Genomic DNA, 19200 nt, shown 5'->3' on the forward strand with positions numbered 1-19200 from the left:
GTGAGGTAAGTTTTTTAACCAACATCTGTCCTGATCATAACTACAAAATATTCATTCATTTTCAGGATTTTAACCCTTTAAATGCCAGTTTGTTTACATAATGCCACTGTTGTTTTTACACGCACACAATTCACATATGCAAAACACACTCTGACATCCATACAACGCACACACACAATTTTAGCTGCATCATTTATTCAATTGTCCTGCAGTGCTCTATAATATATCAAACAGAGAATAGGGGAAAAGCTTGTATTTGCTCCACAGGCTAAACATGAGAAAAATATTTTATGCTTTAATGGCACTGGGATCAAATATTGCAGTTTTAATGGGTTTCAATGGGGACATTTTGTCCTGAATGTCCTGAGTGTAACTATTTTGTGTACACAGTGTATTATAAGAACTGAGGTTGAAATATCAACATTCCCCCCAAAATATATCTATCTATCCATAATGATATGATATTCGAAATGGGTTTAATGAGCTATTTTGAGTCAAGCAGCGCAAAAGTACTGGCCTCGAGAGTATTAGCACTACTGGAAGTGTGTTGCAACTTTTCTACAGTTTACAAAACAGTGACAGGAGTGATTTAAGAACACACGATAGTATCTGGGCGGAGAGTAAAAACAACAGGAACCGAGTGAAGGGTCACCCGGTACACGTGAGCGTGCTGTGTGTATGTGTGTGAGAAGGTACTCCAAGGAAAGTTGAGAATTACTAGAAGTCAGCTAGAGGGAGAAAGAGAACATCAAAACTGAAAATGGCAACTTCGGAGGGTAATGAAGCGTGTCCGGCTCTCACACGCTCCGTTCTGAAGCGGGTTCCGCCGTTACTCACGGATCTGTACCAGTTCACAATGTCGTACGCGTACTGGCGCGCGGGCAGACACAACGAGCCGGCCGTGTTTGAACTGTTCTTCCGGGACAACCCGTTCGGCGGAGGATTTTCCCTGTTTGCGGGACTAAGCGACTGTTTGCTGTTCCTGCAGAACTTCAGATTCTCAGATGACGGCGAGTATGGGCTGCATGTGTGCTGACTACCTAGACAGCATCTCTGCGCATGTGTCTAAACCTAGTGAGCGTACTATCAAGACAGCATTTTGGGCTCTTGCTTAATCCAGTGAGCTGACTACCTAGACAGCTTATTTAAGGGGAAGTGTTCTCAAAACTTAGTGAGCTTACTTTGTAGCTAGCATGTTTGGGCATGTTTTCCAAAACGTAGTGAACAACCTAGTGTGCGTACTATCTAGACACCTTTTTGGGGGTGTTCTCAAAACATATTGAGCTGACTACCTAAATAGAATTTTGGGGCATGTCTTTCCAAAACATTGTGAGCTACCTACTTAGATTTTTTGGGGGTATGTGTTCTTAAACTTAGTGAGCTTACTTTGTAGACAGCATTTTTTGGAACGTGTCTCTAAACCTAGTGAGCATACTATCAAGACAGCATTTTGGGCTCTTGCTTAATCCAGTGAGCTGACTACCTAGACAGCTTATTTAAGGGGAAGTGTTCTCAAAACTTAGTGAGCTTACTTTGTAGATAGCATGTTTGGGCATGTTTTCCAAAACGTAGTGAACAACCTAGTGTGCGTACTATCTAGACACCTTTTTGGGGGTGTTCTCAAAACATATTGAGCTGACTACCTAAATAGAATTTTGGGGCATGTCTTTCCAAAACATTGTGAGCTACCTACTTAGATTTTTTGGGGGTATGTGTTCTTAAACTTAGTGAGCTTACTTTGTAGACAGCATTTTTTGGAACGTGTCTCTAAACCTAGTGAGCATACTATCAAGACAGCATTTTGGGCTCTTGCTTAATCCAGTGAGCTGACTACCTAGACAGCTTATTTAAGGAAGTGTTCTCAAAACTTAGTGAGCTTACTTTGTAGATAGCATGTTTGGGCATGTTTTCCAAAACGTAGTGAACAACCTAGTGTGCGTACTATCTAGACACCTTTTTGGGGGTGTTCTCAAAACATATTGAGCTGACTACCTAAATAGAATTTTGGGGCATGTCTTTCCAAAACATTGTGAGCTACCTACTTAGATTTTTTGGGGGTATGTGTTCTTAAACTTAGTGAGCTTACTTTGTAGACAGCATTTTTTGGAACGTGTCTCTAAACCTAGTGAGCATACTATCAAGACAGCATTTTGGGCTCTTGCTTAACCCGGTAAGCTGACTACCTATACAGCTTTTATGGGGGATGTGTTCTCAAAACTTAGTGAGCTTACTTTGTAGGCAGCATGTTTGGGCATGTTTTCCAAAACGTAGTGAACAACCTAGTGATTGTACTATCGAGACAGCATCTTTGTGGATGTGTTCTCAAAACATAGTGAGCTTACTTTGTAGACAGCATGTTTGGGAATGTTTTCCAAAACGTAGAGAACAACATAGTGAGCTTACTATCGAGACAGCATCTTTGTGGATGTGTTCTCAAAACACTTTGTAGACAGCATGTTTGGGAATGTTTTCCAAAATGTAGTGAACAACCTAGTGAGCGTACTATCTAGACAGCATTTTTGGGGTGACTCAAAACATTGAGCTGACTACCTAAATAGAATTTTGGGGCATGTCTTTCAAAAACATAGTGAGCTTACTTTGTAGACAGCATTTTTGGGGGATGTGGCTCAAAACCTAGTGAGCGTACTATCAAGACAGCATTTTGAGTGCTTGATTAACCCAGTGAGCTGACTACCTAGACAGCTTTTTTGGGGGGATGTGTTAAACTTAGTGAGCTTACTTTGTAGACAGCATTTTTTGGCCTGTGTCTCAACCTAGTGAGCGTACTATCTAGACAGCATTTTTTGGGGTGACTCAAAACCTATTAAGCTGACTACCTAAATGGTAGTTTGGGGCATGTCTTTACAAAACATTGTGAGCTACCTACCTAGACAGCTTTTTTTTTGGGGGGGGGGGGGGTGTTCTTAAACTTAGTGCACTTACTTTGTAGACAGCATTTTGGGCACTTGCTTAACCCAGTGAGCTGACTATATAGACAGCTTTTTTGGGGATGTGTATCAAAATGTATAAAGCTGACTTTGTAGACAGCATTTTTGGGGTTGACTCAACCTAGTGAGCTGACTACCTAAATGTTTTTTTTGAGCATGTCTTTCCAAAACATTGTAAGCAACCTACCTAGACAGCTTTTTGGGGGGATGTGTTTTCAAAACTTAGTGAGCTTACTTTGTAGACAGCATTTTCTGGAATGTCTCAAACCTAGTGAGCGTACTATCAAGACAGCATTTTGGGCGCTTGCTTAACCCAGTGAGCTGACTATCTATACAATATTATTGGTTATGTGAATCAAAATATAGTGAGTCGCCTACCTAGACAGAGTTTTTGAGCATGTTTCTCAAATCCTAGTGAGCTAACTTTATAAATGGCATGTTTGGGCATTTTTTTGGGCGTTTTCCAAAACGTAGTAAACAACCTACTTGGGCAGAAGTTTTGGGAAAGTGTCTAAAACCCAGTGAGTAAACGTATAGACTTCATGCTGTGTGTCTCAAAACCTAGTGAGCTACCTACCTAGACAACATTTTTTGCAAAGCTTAGTGAGCTGACTTTTTAGACAGCATTTTTTGGCATGTTTTCCAAAACGTAGTGAACGACCTACTTAGGCAAAACGCTTGGGCATGCGAATCTGGGCACTGTTGACTCGGAATGGTCTGTGATGTACGAAATGCTGCCTAGGTAGGCAGCTATCTAGGTTCTGAGACACAGCCTAAATATCTTGTCAGTCAGTGGCGAGAACACAATGTTTCCACGAATGTCATGCACATGATGAACTCAATCTTGAACCTCACGAGGTCATGCTCAGGTCAGTACTGTGTGTACAGTGTATAAATTACACTACAGAGTGAAGTCACATGTTTTGCACATGTTCAAGATTTACAGGTCACACACTCACTATGTTTGTTTGTTGGTGCATGTTGAATTTACAAAGTTCAGGCGATAAGTGATGTCATAGAAGAGCTCAAAAGAGCATTATAGTGCACACTAGCGGTTAGAAACGATAATATATGCACAAAGAGGTAATTATTGAAGAATTCTGCACTGTTTAACCAACATCCTTGCAAGCAACCTCCAGGTTTATTTGATTAGTGAAGCCTGTTGTAAGAATACAAATGTAAGCCAAATGGTAAGTTATGACAGTTTTACTGTAGGCTGGGCCTTTAAAAAAAGTGATGAGCAGAGACGCTCACCACTGGCGTGAAGACGCTCACCACTGGCGCTGAAGCGCTCACCACTGGCGCTGAATCGCTCACCACTGGCGCTGAGGCGCTCACCACTGGAGCGGTGGCGCTCACCACTGGCGCTGAGGCGCTCACCACTGGTGCGGAGGCGCTCACCACTGGCGCGGAGACGCTCACCACTGGCGCGGAGGCGCTCACCACTGGTGCGGAGACGCTCATCACTGGCGCTGAGGCGCTCACCACTGGAGCGGAGACGCTCACCACTGGCGCTGAGACGCTCACCACTGGAGCAGAGACGCTCACCACTGGCGCTGAGGCGCTCACCACTGGTGCGGAGACGCTCATCACTGGTGCGGAGGCGCTCACCACTGGCGCGGAGACGCTCATCACTGGCACGGAGGCGCTCACCACTGGTGCGGAGACGCTCATCACTGGTACGGAGGCGCTCACCACTGGTGCGGAGGCGCTCATCACTGGCGCGGAGACGCTCATCACTGGCGCTGAGACGCTCACCACTGGCGCTGAGACGCTCACCACTGGCGCTGAGACGCTCACCACTGGAGCAGAGGCGCTCACCACTGGAGCAGAGACGCTCACCACTGGCGCTGAGGCGCTCACCACTGGCGCTGAGACGCTCACCACTGGTACGGAGGCGCTCACCACTGGCGCTGAGGCGCTCACCACTGCCGCGGAGGCGCTCACCACTGGCGCTGAGACGCTGGTTGGAGCAATCTGAACCTAATCCGATTGATTTAGCGCTCCATGACACGAACGTATTTCCAATGACGTCATGTGATCCAGGAAAGCTAACGTGTTTTCAGCCAGATTGCAAGAAGTTGCGGAAACACTTCTGATTTGTCTGCATGTTTCAAAGCACTTGTTCAGTTTTTATCATAATGCCTGCATGCATTGTAAAGTAGAGCTTCTAAGCTTTAAAACGATACCTATTCTGTGCTGGTCAAGCCTGCCGTTATTAATATTTTGATTAAAACAAATCATCGTGGGCCCGCCGTCCAAGCTTAAAGGGCTAAACTAGACCACCCCGACCAGTGTAAACCAGCTTGGTGACCAGCAAAGACCAGCAGACCACTTTCCACTTCGTTTGTTTCCTGTCCTTACTAGTTATTAAGCTCAGTCTCATCTTGTGTGTTACAGATGTGGAATATTTACGCTCAGTTCTTCCGGTGAACACTGATCCTGCTTTCTTCACATATCTAAAGGAGCTGGACTGTTCAACAGTGTCCGTCTCAGCTGTACCCGAAGGCTCCGTCGTCTTCGCCAGAGTATGTAAATCATCAAGCGGTCCAGAGTAAACATCATCTGTGATGCGACGTGTGAAGTGTGATTTGTGTTGTATTTAGGTTCCACTGTTGGAAGTATCTGGACCATTGGCAGTAGTTCAACTGCTGGAGACGAGTCTGCTTTGCTTGGTTAACTATGCCAGGTATATGAATGAGCATTTACAAACGCAAATATACAATAGAAATCATTCTTTTAAATGCCATCCTTATATACGCGGAAATGGAAGTGTTCCACGATTTGCCTGTTTTCAATTTCCGGTCTCCAGTGTTTTCACCCACTTTGGCGTATATACTTAGCGGGCGAAGAATTACATTTGTAGAAATTGTCAAAAAACGTGGCTCTACAGTGCCCATACTTTACAGAATCAAGACGACCATTCATTTTGGGGTGTAGATGACGTGAAACGATGGTCCGAGGTTAGTTTCGTTGATATCATTAACTACTTTGAGTTGTTATGACAGCCAACAACTGCACAAGTTGAGCCTGAAATACATTTTTACTCTAAATAACGCTTAAATGATTGGTGTTCTCCATCTGGATCGCTCATAATGGTTCGTTTACGTCTTGAGACCAGAAACAGAAAACAGGCAATTAGTAGTGCCTTTAAAAACGCTACTATTGCTACTATTGTTATATGATTATAAACTCTTAAAACTCTTAAAAATAGTAAATTTCCATGTTATGTAAATGAAAAAAAGAAAATTGGTAACAATCTCCCTCCCCAATACACTTAAACTCTGCCGCTATATCGCGAAGTAAGTTTACGCTTAAAACGTTACAGTACACGGACACCAAAATCAGGTACCAATTTAGGCTATATACCAAAATATCAGGTACAAATACTGTGTGTGGTACCATTTGAAAGCTTAGAATCTGAACTTTTCCTAAAACACCATCACTTCTGCATTTATGTTACGTAAAATAAGAAAATATGGCCTGAAAGCATCCACATCGCAAATCAGTGCCCCCTAGTGGTCATGTGGTATAAATATTTATATCAAAATAATAGGATACAATGGATACAATGACACCCGCGACAGAGAGGTTTGGCGACCTTGGTGTGCGCACATGTCAAGTTTGTATATTTACTACATTTACATTACTAAGGAACTAAATTGTGCCAAAAAATGACCAAAACAGCAATTGCGAGAGGGGTGGCCATGGCCCCTAGCTCCGCCACTGCTGCTGTAAGCCCCAAATAGCTAAAACATTTATATCTGCTTTTATATATTCATTTATATTAAATTTTATATCTTAGATGTCCAGAACAAAATAAGCCATCCAGAAGGAACAAACATAACAAATCATTATTTAGACTAATGATTATCAATGTGAAGGAGAGGATCTCAGCTTTCTAATGACCCCTAGATTGAGCTTGTAGTCCACTCAGAGGCCGAGATATTCAATGAAATAATGAGGGTGTTGCTTGAACTGAACATTAGACTGAATGTCTATGGATGAGCACATCTGTGAGGGGTATAATGTGTTAGAGCGCCACCTACAGTTCACATCTGTGAGGGGTATAATGTGTTAGAGCGCCCCCTACAGTTCACATCTGTGAGGGGTAAAATGTGTTAGAGCGCCACCTACAGTTCACATCTGTGAGGGGTAAAATGTGTTAGAGCGCCACCTACAGTTCACATCTGTGAGGGGTATAATGTGTTAGAGCGCCACCTACAGTTCACATCTGTGAGGGGTATAATGTGTTAGAGCGCCCCCTACAGTTCACATCTGTGAGGGGTATAATGTGTTAGAGCGCCCCCTACATTTCAGATCTGTGAGGGGTAAAATGTGTTAGAGCGCCACCTACAGTTCACATCTGTGAGGGGTAAAATGTGTTAGAGCGCCACCTACATTTCAGATCTGTATATTGTGATGGAATGTGATAGAGAAAAAAATATTTTTCCTAATACTTGCTGCCATCTAGTGGAATGAAATTAGAATTTTTGCAGTGAGATGTTGTGAACAGAACCAGAATTACATGCTTGCAAAGTTAGGACAACATAAAAAACATTATTATTATTATTATTATTATTAATTTTTTTATTTTATCTTACTGTTGTAAACACATTCAATATTATTGATGAATAACTGGAGTAAAACAAAAAATTATTTGGGGGGTTTTCTAAAACAAACCATTTTTGGGCATTTAATAAGTGTGATATAATTGGAGGCGGCAGCCCAAAAATGCACCAGAGTTAAAGATGAATAAATAAAATTGTTTTACCTTCAATGACTTTGGTAACAGGTCAGAGCTTGATGAATGTAGTCAACACTAAAATGTGTGAATCAATTGAGAACATAGAATGAGAATGCTGCAAATGGGTCCAAATGATGTCACTTCCTGGGTGTCACAATTGTATGCGGTGTTCTATAAAATGATCCGCCGCTTTATATTCTATTAGTGGAAAGTGCCACCTGTAGTTTAGGATTGTATTAAGAGAAACTTTATAGGGCCTGGGTAGCACAGCGAGTATTGACGCTGACTATCACACCTGGAGTCGCGAGTTCGAATCCAAGGAGTGCTGAGTGACTCCAGTCAGGTCTCCTAAGCAACCAAATTGGCCCGGTTGCTAGGGAGGGTAGAGTCACATGGGGTAACCTCCTCGTGGTCGCTATAATATGGTTCTCGCTCTCGGAGGGGCGCGTGGTGAGTTGTGCGTGGATGCTACGTCTCCACGGTATCGCGCTCAACGAGTCACGTGATAAGATGCGCGGATTGACGGTCTCGGAAGCGGAGGCAACTGAGATTCGTCCTCCACCACCCGGATTGAGGCGAGTCACTACGTCACCACGAGGACTTAGAGCGCATTGGGAATTGGGCGTGACACATTGTGGATAAAATAAAACAAAAGAGTAACTTGTGTAAATTCTCTCAGTCTAGTGTGCAGCAATGCTGCTCGATTCCGATTGGCTGCTGGTTCAAGCCGTAGATTAATGGAGATGGGTCTCCGAAGAGCTCAGGGCCCAGACGGAGGACTGACCGCCTCTCGTTATACATATATTGGAGGTAAGTGACCCCACACGCATTCAAAAGGTGTGTGTTTCGATTTGGACACCTTTTGAAAGCGTCAGAACCGGAAACCGATGTTTACCTCAATCTATATCTTTCTCAGGGTTCGATTTGTCGAGTAACGCTCTCGCTGGCCGTCTGTATGGAATTCCAGTTGCAGGCACCATGGCGCACTCTTATGTCACTTCCTTTTCCTCCTTGGAGGAGGTGTGGCCACAGGTGTGTTGTGAGGTCACTTCCTGTCATTAATGATGTCATGAACGGGATTGTTTACGTAGTAGTGGAGTGAAACTCACAAAAACTGGCAAGAACATTTACAGATTATCTCTCATCCTAAAATAGCAAGAAAGAAGTGAAAAACAGTGAATGGGGCGAGTCAGATTGGACGGGGAACATTCTGTAATTGTCGTAACAATAATCTCACAATGAAAATGGTCTTTAAAATAGGCTTCATTTACTATTTGATGACTGATGTTTGGCTAACAATGGCATTGCAGATAAACGCTGATCTGTACTGATTGATTTGTCATGACAGACTCTGGTGCCCGCGGGCGGCGGCGGCCCCCCCATTGACTTTATCAGTCTGGTGAAGGGTCAGCTGGGTCACGTGTGCCAGTTATTGGGGTCAAAGACTGACCTCATTCGAGAAGGCGAGCTGGCGGCCTTCCTGTCCTATGCCATCGCTTACCCTCAAAACTTCCTGCCTGTGATTGACAGCTACAGCGTCAGCTGGTAAGACATTCCCAGATGTAATTTGCATTACCTCTTGAAATGTTTGAGTTCATTTTGAACTATTTTCTCAGGAGATAATTCATTAGAATACATCTCAATTTGACTCCTTTTATGTTCATTGCTGTCTAGCGGACACAGCTAGTTTGAAACAACATATTAAGGAGAGTTTAACTGAAGTGTTTGTGTTGTGCAGCAGTGGTCTGCTGTGTTTCTGTGCCGTGGCGTTGGCGCTGTGTGAGCTGCAGTATCAGCCGCTGGGCGTGAGGCTGGACAGTGGCGACCTCTGCATGCAGTCGCTGGAAGTGCGGCGAGTCTTCAAAGAATGCAGCAAACAGTGAGACACACTTCTCTTCATATCACATACGGTTTAATAATAATAATTATTATAACTAAATCGGACAAAACTGTCATTTCTGGGTCATATTTCACTTCTACATCCAAAGAAAACAATATTTGAATATGTATAATATGAACAAATATAAATACACATTTTAATACGTATGTTATATATGATTTTATATGTATTTTAATGCATTATAAAAACATATTTTGCCTATTTTTTTAAAAGACCATTATGATTTTTTGCATTGTTATATGTTTGTAATTTTGTATTCCCCCTTTCCCCATTCTTACTGTAATATCTGCTACTATATAGCAATAAAGGTATGTATTTTTCACTGTAAAGGGAGCGAGGGGTCCATATATATATATATATATATAAAAAATATTTATTGCATTAAAATAGATCAAATGTAAAGGCTTATTTTCTATGTAATTCTTTTTTAATATATATATATATTAGTCATAAATTCAGTGTAAATTAAATTATAAAAATAAAGTTAGATAAAATTGTAATTTAAATATAACAAAATGTCATTTGCATTTCAATTATATATTTTTTGTCTAGGCAGGATGATTTTATTTTATTTTTTCTCCCAATATGGAATGCCCAATTCCCACTACTTAGTAGGTCCTCGTGATGGCGCGGTTACTCGGTTACAAGTCTCACTCGCCTCCGCTTCTGAGACGTCAATCCGCGCATCTGATCACGTGACTCGTTGTGCATGACACCGCGGAGACTCACAGCATGTGGAGGCTCATGCTACTCTCCACGATCCACACACAACTCACCACACGCCCCATTGAGAGAACCACTAATCACCACCACGAGGAGGTTACCCCATGTGACTCTACCCTCCCTAGCAACCGGCCAATTTGGTTGCTTAGGAGACCTGGCTGGAGTCACTCAGCAGGCCCTGGATTCAAACTTGTGACTCCAGGTGTGCTAGTCAGCGTCAATACTCACTGAGATACACAAACCCAAGATTTAAATTTTGTCATTTTTATTATTGCATTAAAATAATGTGATAGTGAAAAAAAAAATGTCAAGCTTATTTTTCAAAAAATAAGCCTTTAAATTTGTTTTTGCATTGTCACGTTATTTTAATGCAATAATAAAAATTAAAAAATTTGAAGTGTAAATTTAAAAATTTAAATTTGTGTAAATTAAATTATTAAATAAAGTTGGATAAAAATTGTATTTAAATATAAAATAACAAAATGTAATATAAATGTTAATTATATATTGTTTTTCTATGCAGGATGATGTCATTGTTCTATTTTTTTTAATAATGTAATAAAAATTTGAAAGCTTATTGTTCTAGATAAATTATATTTATATTTATATAATATATATAGTATTCATAAAATCAGTGTAAATGTAATTATAAAATAAAGTTTACAATTTTAATTTAAATATAAAATAACAAAATGTAATATACATTTTTATTATATATATATATTATTTAATTGTTTTGTCTAGGCAGGATGATTCTCATTATTGCATTATGCAAATTGCAAATAATGTGACAATGCAAAAAAAAAAATAAAAATTTTAAAGTCTTATTGTTCGATATTATTTGTTCTTTATCTTAAATTTGGGTGTAAAGAATACCCCGCACATTTATTCATGTGTTTTGCCCTATAACACACAGTCACAGTCTCTGTCTGTCTGCAGTTTCTCTATACCTCAGTTTGAGTCTCTCCTCATAGTCGGCACAAACAGCATTTCTGAACACAGTCTTGCTGAACTCAACAAAAAAGTAAGTAAACAAATGAAAGGAATACTTCACCCAAAAAGTGAAAATTCTGGCACCTGTTCCTCACCCTCATGTTGTTCCAAACACATACGACGACTTCTGGAAGTGAAACACAAAATGAAAGTTTGCATAAACTTACCTGATCTTTGTCTCTGTCAGGATAATGAGATTGATGTTGTCGGGGTGGGCACTCATCTCGTCACGTGCACACGTCAGCCCTCTCTGGGGTGTGTATATAAGGTAACACAGACTTGACGCACATTACTGGTCTTATATTGCATGATTCATCAGTGCAAGTTATTCTAAAGATGAAAAATGTTCTTCATAATCTTTCATCAACATTCTCCTCCACGTAAGTTGGTAGAGGTCAGAGGTCAGCCCAGAATGAAGATGAGTGAAGATCCAGAGAAGAGCACACTGCCAGGAAGGAAGTCCGTCTATAGACTTCTGGACACAGACGGTCAGTATTTACCTCATTAACCTTCAGCAGCCATCTTTTTATTTTATTTACAGATACAACCAGATCTGTGTCATGTAACGGCGCATTAGAGGTCAACTACATCACACAGCCTCTTGTTTACATTCTCATGTCGATTTGACCTTCTGTGTTTCGCAGGTCATCCACAAATGGATCTGATCTGTTTATCAGAAGAACCTGCCCCGAAAGTGGGCGTCTCACTGACCTGCTATCCTCTAGAACTGCACAAGACGGTGCAATCGGTCACACCTGTTCAAGTGACCAGCCTACGCTTGAATGTCTTTTCCTGTGGTCAGGTAAACAAAACCTCATTAATATGCGCTCATCCAAAACACTTCATTGAGATGCTGGCTGAACGAACTCTTAAAGAGACAGTACCGTTGTAAGGGGGTTAAAGGGAAAGGAGGAGTCGAGAACCGGCTTAATAATATAAATAATATTTCATTAAATAAAAAGACACACAAACACATACAGGGCAGCTGTCTGTAATTCTCTCTCTCTCGAACTGTCGTCACCGGCCGCCTTTATCCCTCGCGCACCCCATCAGGCTGATTGGGGCCCGGGCGCGGTTCATTCCAGCCTGGCCCCGCCCTCCTCCGCTCTACAACCGTTTTAGCACATGTTTTACATATCAATGTAAACACTTCTAAATAGTACAAATAAAGCACTTAAACAATTAACATGTAACCATATATATATATATACTATAGATGTATACTGTATACTTATATATAAATATATATATTATGTGTGTGTGTGTGTGTGTGTATGCCACACACACACACACACGCATGAAGCAAAAAATTATGCAAAACTAATAATAAAATTAAATTGGTAAAATTGTCAATATATACCTAGTTAGAAGGCACCCTGTATAATTAACAGCAATATCATTTCTACCACAGGGATTCAAATTAGTGATGAGAATGATAATAATAAAATGACCCCTATAAAGTGAATTGACCTGCTTTGTGTGCACAGATCACATTCCCTCTAAACAGTGCATCAGAGAGTCGAGAACGAGCCCAGATTTCTCTACAAACACTTCATCCGCACCACAAGAGACTACAGGAACCGCACAATTACACTGTGAGTTTCTCTATATCAGTAACTGTAATAAACACACCTGAATACTGTCTCTGACTGAAACTGTGTTTCTATACTGTAGGTGGCTTTATCAGAGCGCCTGCACTCGCTGGTCTCTGACATCACCAGAGGAACCAGTAAAGGCAGCAACTTCCTGCTGTCCAACTGAAGCTGAGAACAGGCTTTCCTGTTAATCATATCACATCTAATTTTAAAGCCATGAAATCCAAAGGAAAAAGTGTCTTGAAGTCCCGGAGTGCCCTTAAAAAGAAATGATTTTATTAACAGAGATGCACCAGTACTGCTGGTTTGTCCCCATCAAACACCAGTTACAAGATACTCTACCAGTCTTGATTGTAGAATATGGTATTGGCGCACTTCTACTGATTTACTAATGAATAGAATTAATTAATAAAACTGTACTTATGTATGACGTTGTAATAAAGTATTTATATACATAAGCAGACTCAGAATTGGTATTTATTTATGCTTAAACAAGGATCACTAGGACATTCGATAGAACCAAAAAAACATTATCTGGCAATGTTCGGAATTGCATACTCACAAAATACTCCTTTTTTTAATTTTAATAGTCCTTTTCTCCCTAATTTGGAATGTCCAAATTTCCACCTACTTAGTAGGTCCTCGTGGTGGCGCTGTTACTCACCTCAATCCAGACAAGTGGACAGTGGAGGATGAGTCTCAGTTGCCTCCGCGTCTGAGACCATCGATCCGCGCATCTGATCACGTGACTCGTTGTGCATGACACCGCGGAGACTCACAGCATGTGGAGACTCATGCTACTCTCCACGATCCACACACAACTCACCACACGCCCCATTGAGAGAACCACTAATCACCACCACGAGGAGGTTACCCCACGTGACTCTACCCTCCCTAGCAACCAGGACAATTTGGTTACCCCACGTGACTCTACCCTCCCTAGCAACCAGGACAATTTGGTTACCCCATGTGACTCTACCCTCCCTAGCAACCAGGCCAATTTGGTTACCCCATGTGACTCTACCCTCCCTAGCAACCGGGCCAATTTGGTTACCCCATGTGACTCTACCCTCCCTAGCAACCGGGCCAATTTGGTTACCCCATGTGACTCTACCCTCCCTAGCAACCGGGCCAATTTGGTTACCCAATGTGACATTACCCTCCCTAGCAACCGGGCCAATTTGGTAACCCCATGTGACTTTACCCTCCCTAGCAACCCGGCCAATTTGGTTACCCCATGTGACTCTACACTCCCTAGCAACCGGGCCAATTTGGTTTACCCCATGTGACTCTACCCTCCCTAGCAACCGGGCCAATTTGGTTTACCCCATGTGACTCTACCCTCCCTAGCAACCGGGCCAATTTGGTTACCCCATGTGACTCTACCCTCCCTAGCAACCGGGACAATTTGGTTACCCCATGTGACTCTACACTCCCTAGCAACCGGGCCAATTTGGTTACCCCATGTGACTCTACACTCCCTAGCAACCGGGCCAATTTGGTAACCCCATGTGACTCTACCCTCCCTAGCAATCAGCCAGTTTGGTCGAACGATAGTGGATTTTGCCGATACCGCTAACTCAGGTGGCGGAAAATAAACCAGATGTGGTTTATTGTTCAGCCAAACTCACAATAATAATCAAAAAAATTAATAAATAAAATATAAAGATTTGGTGCATAACGCGGGACTTTTAAGTATAAACAAGCCCAAAACACTTCACTAGATAAGATATCAATATAATAGATAGATATAAATGCCCTTATAAATAGGGATGGGTACCAAAACCCGGTATTAAACGGACCCCGGTGCTAAATACCCCTAGTGTTTATTGATAAACTCTGACATTACAGTTCTTTTTTACATTTTGGTGTTATTTATAATCACGCTGCTGCAGCCTCTCTACTCTGTTTTGGAGTTGTGCTTCACACACACACACACACAGTCACACGCACACACTCACAAACATACTCACACACAGTCACACGCACACACTCACAAACATACTCACACACAGTCACACGCACACACTCACAAACATACTCACACACAGTCACACGCACACACACTCACAAACATACACTCACACTCTCGCACACACACACTCTCACACACATACTCACACACACACACACTCACACTCACACACACTATCATACACACAGTATCACACACTCACACACACTATCATACACACAGTATCACACACTCACACACACTATCATGCACACAGTATCACACACTCACACGCACACTCACACACACACACACTCACAAACATACACACACTCACACACACACTCACAAACATACACTCACACACACACACACACTCACAAACATACACTCACACACAGACACACACAATTTCACTCTCACTCACACACACACACACACACTCACAAACATACACGCACACACACACACTCACAAACATACACACACACACACACACACACACACACTCACAAACATACACGCACACACACACACACTCACAAACATACACACACACACACACACTCACAAACATACACTCACACACACACACACACTCACAAACATACACTCACACACACACACTCTCACACACAGACACACACACTCACACACACACACAGTCACACACACAAATGACACACAATAAAAGGTATATTTTTGATGGTAATCAGAGTTTTTGCAGCCGTGTGGAGTGACGGAACATTCTATCGATCACTTGTTTTCTATTTTCAGTATTGCGTGGGTAACTCTGTCCGCTGTGAACTGGCACCAGTCCAAACATGTTGGAATCGTGTGTCATTTCACATCAGGTTAGGACAAGGTGTGACTGTGGCTATGTTTCTGTTTGATTTTCGAGAAAAAAATAAGGCTGGGCATAGAAGTGCATCAATTCTTTGACTACACTTCAGACATGATCAGTAAGTTCTGTTCTCTGTGTGCAGTTGTGTTGTGTTCTGATGTCACGATCGCTGTGGAGGACCTGCTTTTGATAAGCAAACTGAGCTTTTGCCTGAACGCCCCAATGTTGTGAGGGGTGTGTGTGAACTGTTGCTCTTGTGTCCTATCATCAACACACACACAGGAGATCAACGGTCAGTGAACATTTACACTAAATAATACATTAGATTTCAGTTTGTTAGAATGACAGTGGCGATATCGGTCTGCAGTTTATCGGCCGATTAGCCAAACAGAAATGAATGGGAACATGTTCATCCATTCTAACAATCATGAGTCTCATGAATAATTAATTAGACTTATGAATGATACTTTTGTGTTCTTTTGAAACTTGAAGAGGTGTCACCATAAACTGCCATTGTATGACATCACTGAGCACAACATTTATCCATTTTTATTTTTGGGTGAACTATCCCTTTAAGCACTTTTTTGTATGCAAAAAAAAATGTTATGCCCTTTTTGTAATGTTTTGGCTTGCATTTTGAAACGAGAGTGTGTTCTCTTTAGTTGTCACCAAGGGTGTAGATTTAGCTTCAACATTGGGGGGTTGCAGCGTGAAGCATTTACCCATATTTCCATTAATCGTGGTATAAATAATGGGCGGGTTGTACTAGCTTTTTTTTATTATTATGGTGAGTTACCTCCCCCATCCCCGCCGGAATCTACACCTAGTGATTGTTGCTATACAGTTACTGAGGTGTTCCGAATGTTTTTAGTGTGTTGCTTTAACGTTGCTGGGGTGTTGTTTATCAGCCCTGGTGTTTCTATGATATTCTGATCTCTACATACAGCTCAGTGTGAGTAATAGAAGTAGTGATACTTGGATTAGCAGTACAAAATAATGTGAAATAAACCCTGTATGTGGCTAATGTAAAATCTGGCTGCTTGCTTTCTCGATTCATTTGGTTCTAATACTGATGTTCACACACATTTTTCTGCCTTACAACGACATCAGAGTCTCAGAGTAGAAGCAGGCTCTTGTTGTGATGGGGATTGCAGTAAACAGTGATGAAATATGGGGTTTTCTGCCAAATGTGTTTGGATTCTACTCTTGAGTGCCTCCCCAGACACACTTGCACTGGGAACTGAGACAGAGGTCACAATATGGACAGTTTCAATTATGCATTGTAGGCCAATTAAAATAATACAGACTTCTAGCAGGCAGCTGATAAGCAGAAATGATACTTGAACCTAATGGATTTGTTTTAAAAGCCATCATTCAAAAACTATAATCATTAATCCCAATTCCTGACACAGAATGTCATGCTTTAAGTGACCACTAGAGTGCAGCATCATCATTACATTTTAAGAGAGATATTTCATTAATTAATACAACTACAAAAAACTTGAACATGCCTGCTCGTATAGTTATTAAACATTTACATGAACATTATTAGATTACTCCAGCTTAATTCAGGAAAATCTAATAAGTAATATAGGCTTAATGTACGTACAAATGGAAGTGATTGCCAGTGCAAATGACTGTAAAAAGACACTTTAAGTGCTTGTTTTCATGTTGAATTTATCAACCCATACTTTCCTCAGATATTTGGACACGTGCCTTCATCTAAATGTTGCATCAGAACATAAGCTGATGACCAAGACCAAGGATGTAACCATTTATTCATTTAATAATCAACCCCCATATCAGCATACCACTATTCTGAATATTGGCGGGCAAGGGTGTAGATTTGGCTTGAAAATTGTGGGGGGGGGGGGATTCCATTGATCATGGTCTATATATATTGGGAGGGTTGTACTTGCTTGTTTTGATTATCCCCCTGGAATCTACACCCCTGTTGGGGCATATTGGGGGAGGGGGGCATATCCCCTCAATAGCTATGGTGGTTACAGCCCTGCTGCAGACCATTAAAAGGCCTAATCGGGACAGCAGGAGCTCTTTGGTGAGGGGTGAATCTTCTCTCTGTCACTGGTGTGCCATTACGCTTGAGCTGGATCTCTGCCAGTACAGGGAGTTAGAGGCTGTAATGGTTTGTTATGATAACCTTTCTGCGTTTCCATTAGTCTCTGTGTTATTCAGTGTTGAGCATTTGATTTAACCCTCTGTATACGGGCAAAGAAGAGTAATTAGCATGTCTGGATTCCTTTAAACACAAATGGCGAAAGAGCCTGTGTAGCTAAACACAGAGGGATTTTCAGTGGTGGCTCTGCGGTTGAGGCTCTGGGTTACTGACCAGAGGTCGGGGTTTCAAGCCCCAGCACCGCCGAGATGCCACTTTGGGGCCTTGAGCAAGGCCCTTGATCCTATCTGCTCCAGGGGCACCGGCTGACCTTTCACTCTGACCCCAGCTTAGCTGGGATATGTGAAAACAATATATGCAAAAATGTGTGTGTGACCAAAAATAAAGCCTTTTCTAATTGTCGCGCATTAGATGGAAACGATGTCCAGTGATGTCATTGGCTGTACAAAGTTGCACGTTTCAGTATGGGTTCAGAATGTGAGGAAATCGCTTAACGCGCAACAGTGCAGCTCCTATCTACTTGAATGGGAAAAGACAGAAATCTCCTAAACGGTTGGTCAAGATTACAATCAAAGAACATGTTTCAAATCAGCAGTAAAATATGAAAACACTGGTATCATAAATGGTGCTTCTTTACCTCAGATTAAGCTAAAAAACGTAATTTTCTTGGCTTGTATAGGTAATGCACATGCGCATTGTCGAGTTGATTGACAGGCGATGTCTGAATCAATACAGCTCTTTTACCAGTAAGCAGGGCTGGACTGGGAAGAGAAATCGGCATGGGATTTTACATAGCAACAGGCCCAAAAGTTGTTGAGCGGGGCATGGGGGGGTGGGGTGGTTGTTGAGCCCAAGGTTGAAGAGCACTGTGCACATCGCGGCACCGTTGTGGTCCGTTTTACATAACGCGGTGGCTTGGTTTGGTTTACCGCGGCCCATTCGGCCCGTTTCACGGTCGTCACACTGGCCAGCTCGGTTCTCCCGATGGCCAGTCTGCCTCTGATCGGCCCCAAAGTGTGTCGGCCCACCGCGAAAATGCCTGGTATGCCAGATTACCAATCCAGCCTTGCCAGTAAGTCTGGATTTCCCTTCTTCGTCCACTGACCGTTAGCTGCCGTTGGGCGTTCCAATGTCTCCCATTCATGGCCTGTCTCTGCCAAACAATCTCTGATTCAACCCGCCCGCATTTCTTCCGAATTCTGTCATCTAACTTCCTGTTTGTATAGAAGCTACTGAGAATATTTTCCACCAGGAGTTGATGGTGTGAGTCTACAGCCCCCCTTCAAGTTGTTGACCAGTGGGGTGGTAGGCATGTTCCACAGATGGCGGGGGGAACGGCCGTGCATTGAACAAGCACTA

At 42.1% G+C, this 19200-nt stretch overlaps 1 protein-coding gene across 2 annotated transcripts; it reads left to right on the forward strand.

Annotated features, from left to right (window-relative positions):
- The first annotated feature begins 623 nt into the window (after positions 1 to 623).
- naprt (nicotinate phosphoribosyltransferase) lies at positions 624 to 13348 on the forward strand. Of its 2 annotated transcripts, none has more exons than XM_052095284.1 (13): positions 624 to 1010; positions 5349 to 5476; positions 5555 to 5637; positions 8375 to 8505; positions 8612 to 8727; positions 9044 to 9240; positions 9437 to 9574; positions 11258 to 11342; positions 11499 to 11579; positions 11697 to 11799; positions 11956 to 12113; positions 12799 to 12906; positions 12986 to 13348. In XM_052095284.1, exons 1-13 carry the CDS (start codon positions 761 to 763, stop codon positions 13070 to 13072), a joined length of 1665 nt encoding a protein of 554 aa, XP_051951244.1. In that variant the 5' UTR covers positions 624 to 760; the 3' UTR covers positions 13073 to 13348. The 2 variants fall into 2 exon arrangements, with proteins under 2 accessions (XP_051951244.1, XP_051951242.1); XM_052095282.1 differs by having other exon boundaries at positions 625 to 1010; positions 9434 to 9574.
- The last annotated feature ends 5852 nt before the right edge of the window (positions 13349 to 19200 follow it).

Source organism: Xyrauchen texanus, chromosome 28 (genome assembly GCF_025860055.1).
Source record: "Xyrauchen texanus isolate HMW12.3.18 chromosome 28, RBS_HiC_50CHRs, whole genome shotgun sequence".
Taxonomy (NCBI): domain Eukaryota; kingdom Metazoa; phylum Chordata; class Actinopteri; order Cypriniformes; family Catostomidae; genus Xyrauchen; species Xyrauchen texanus.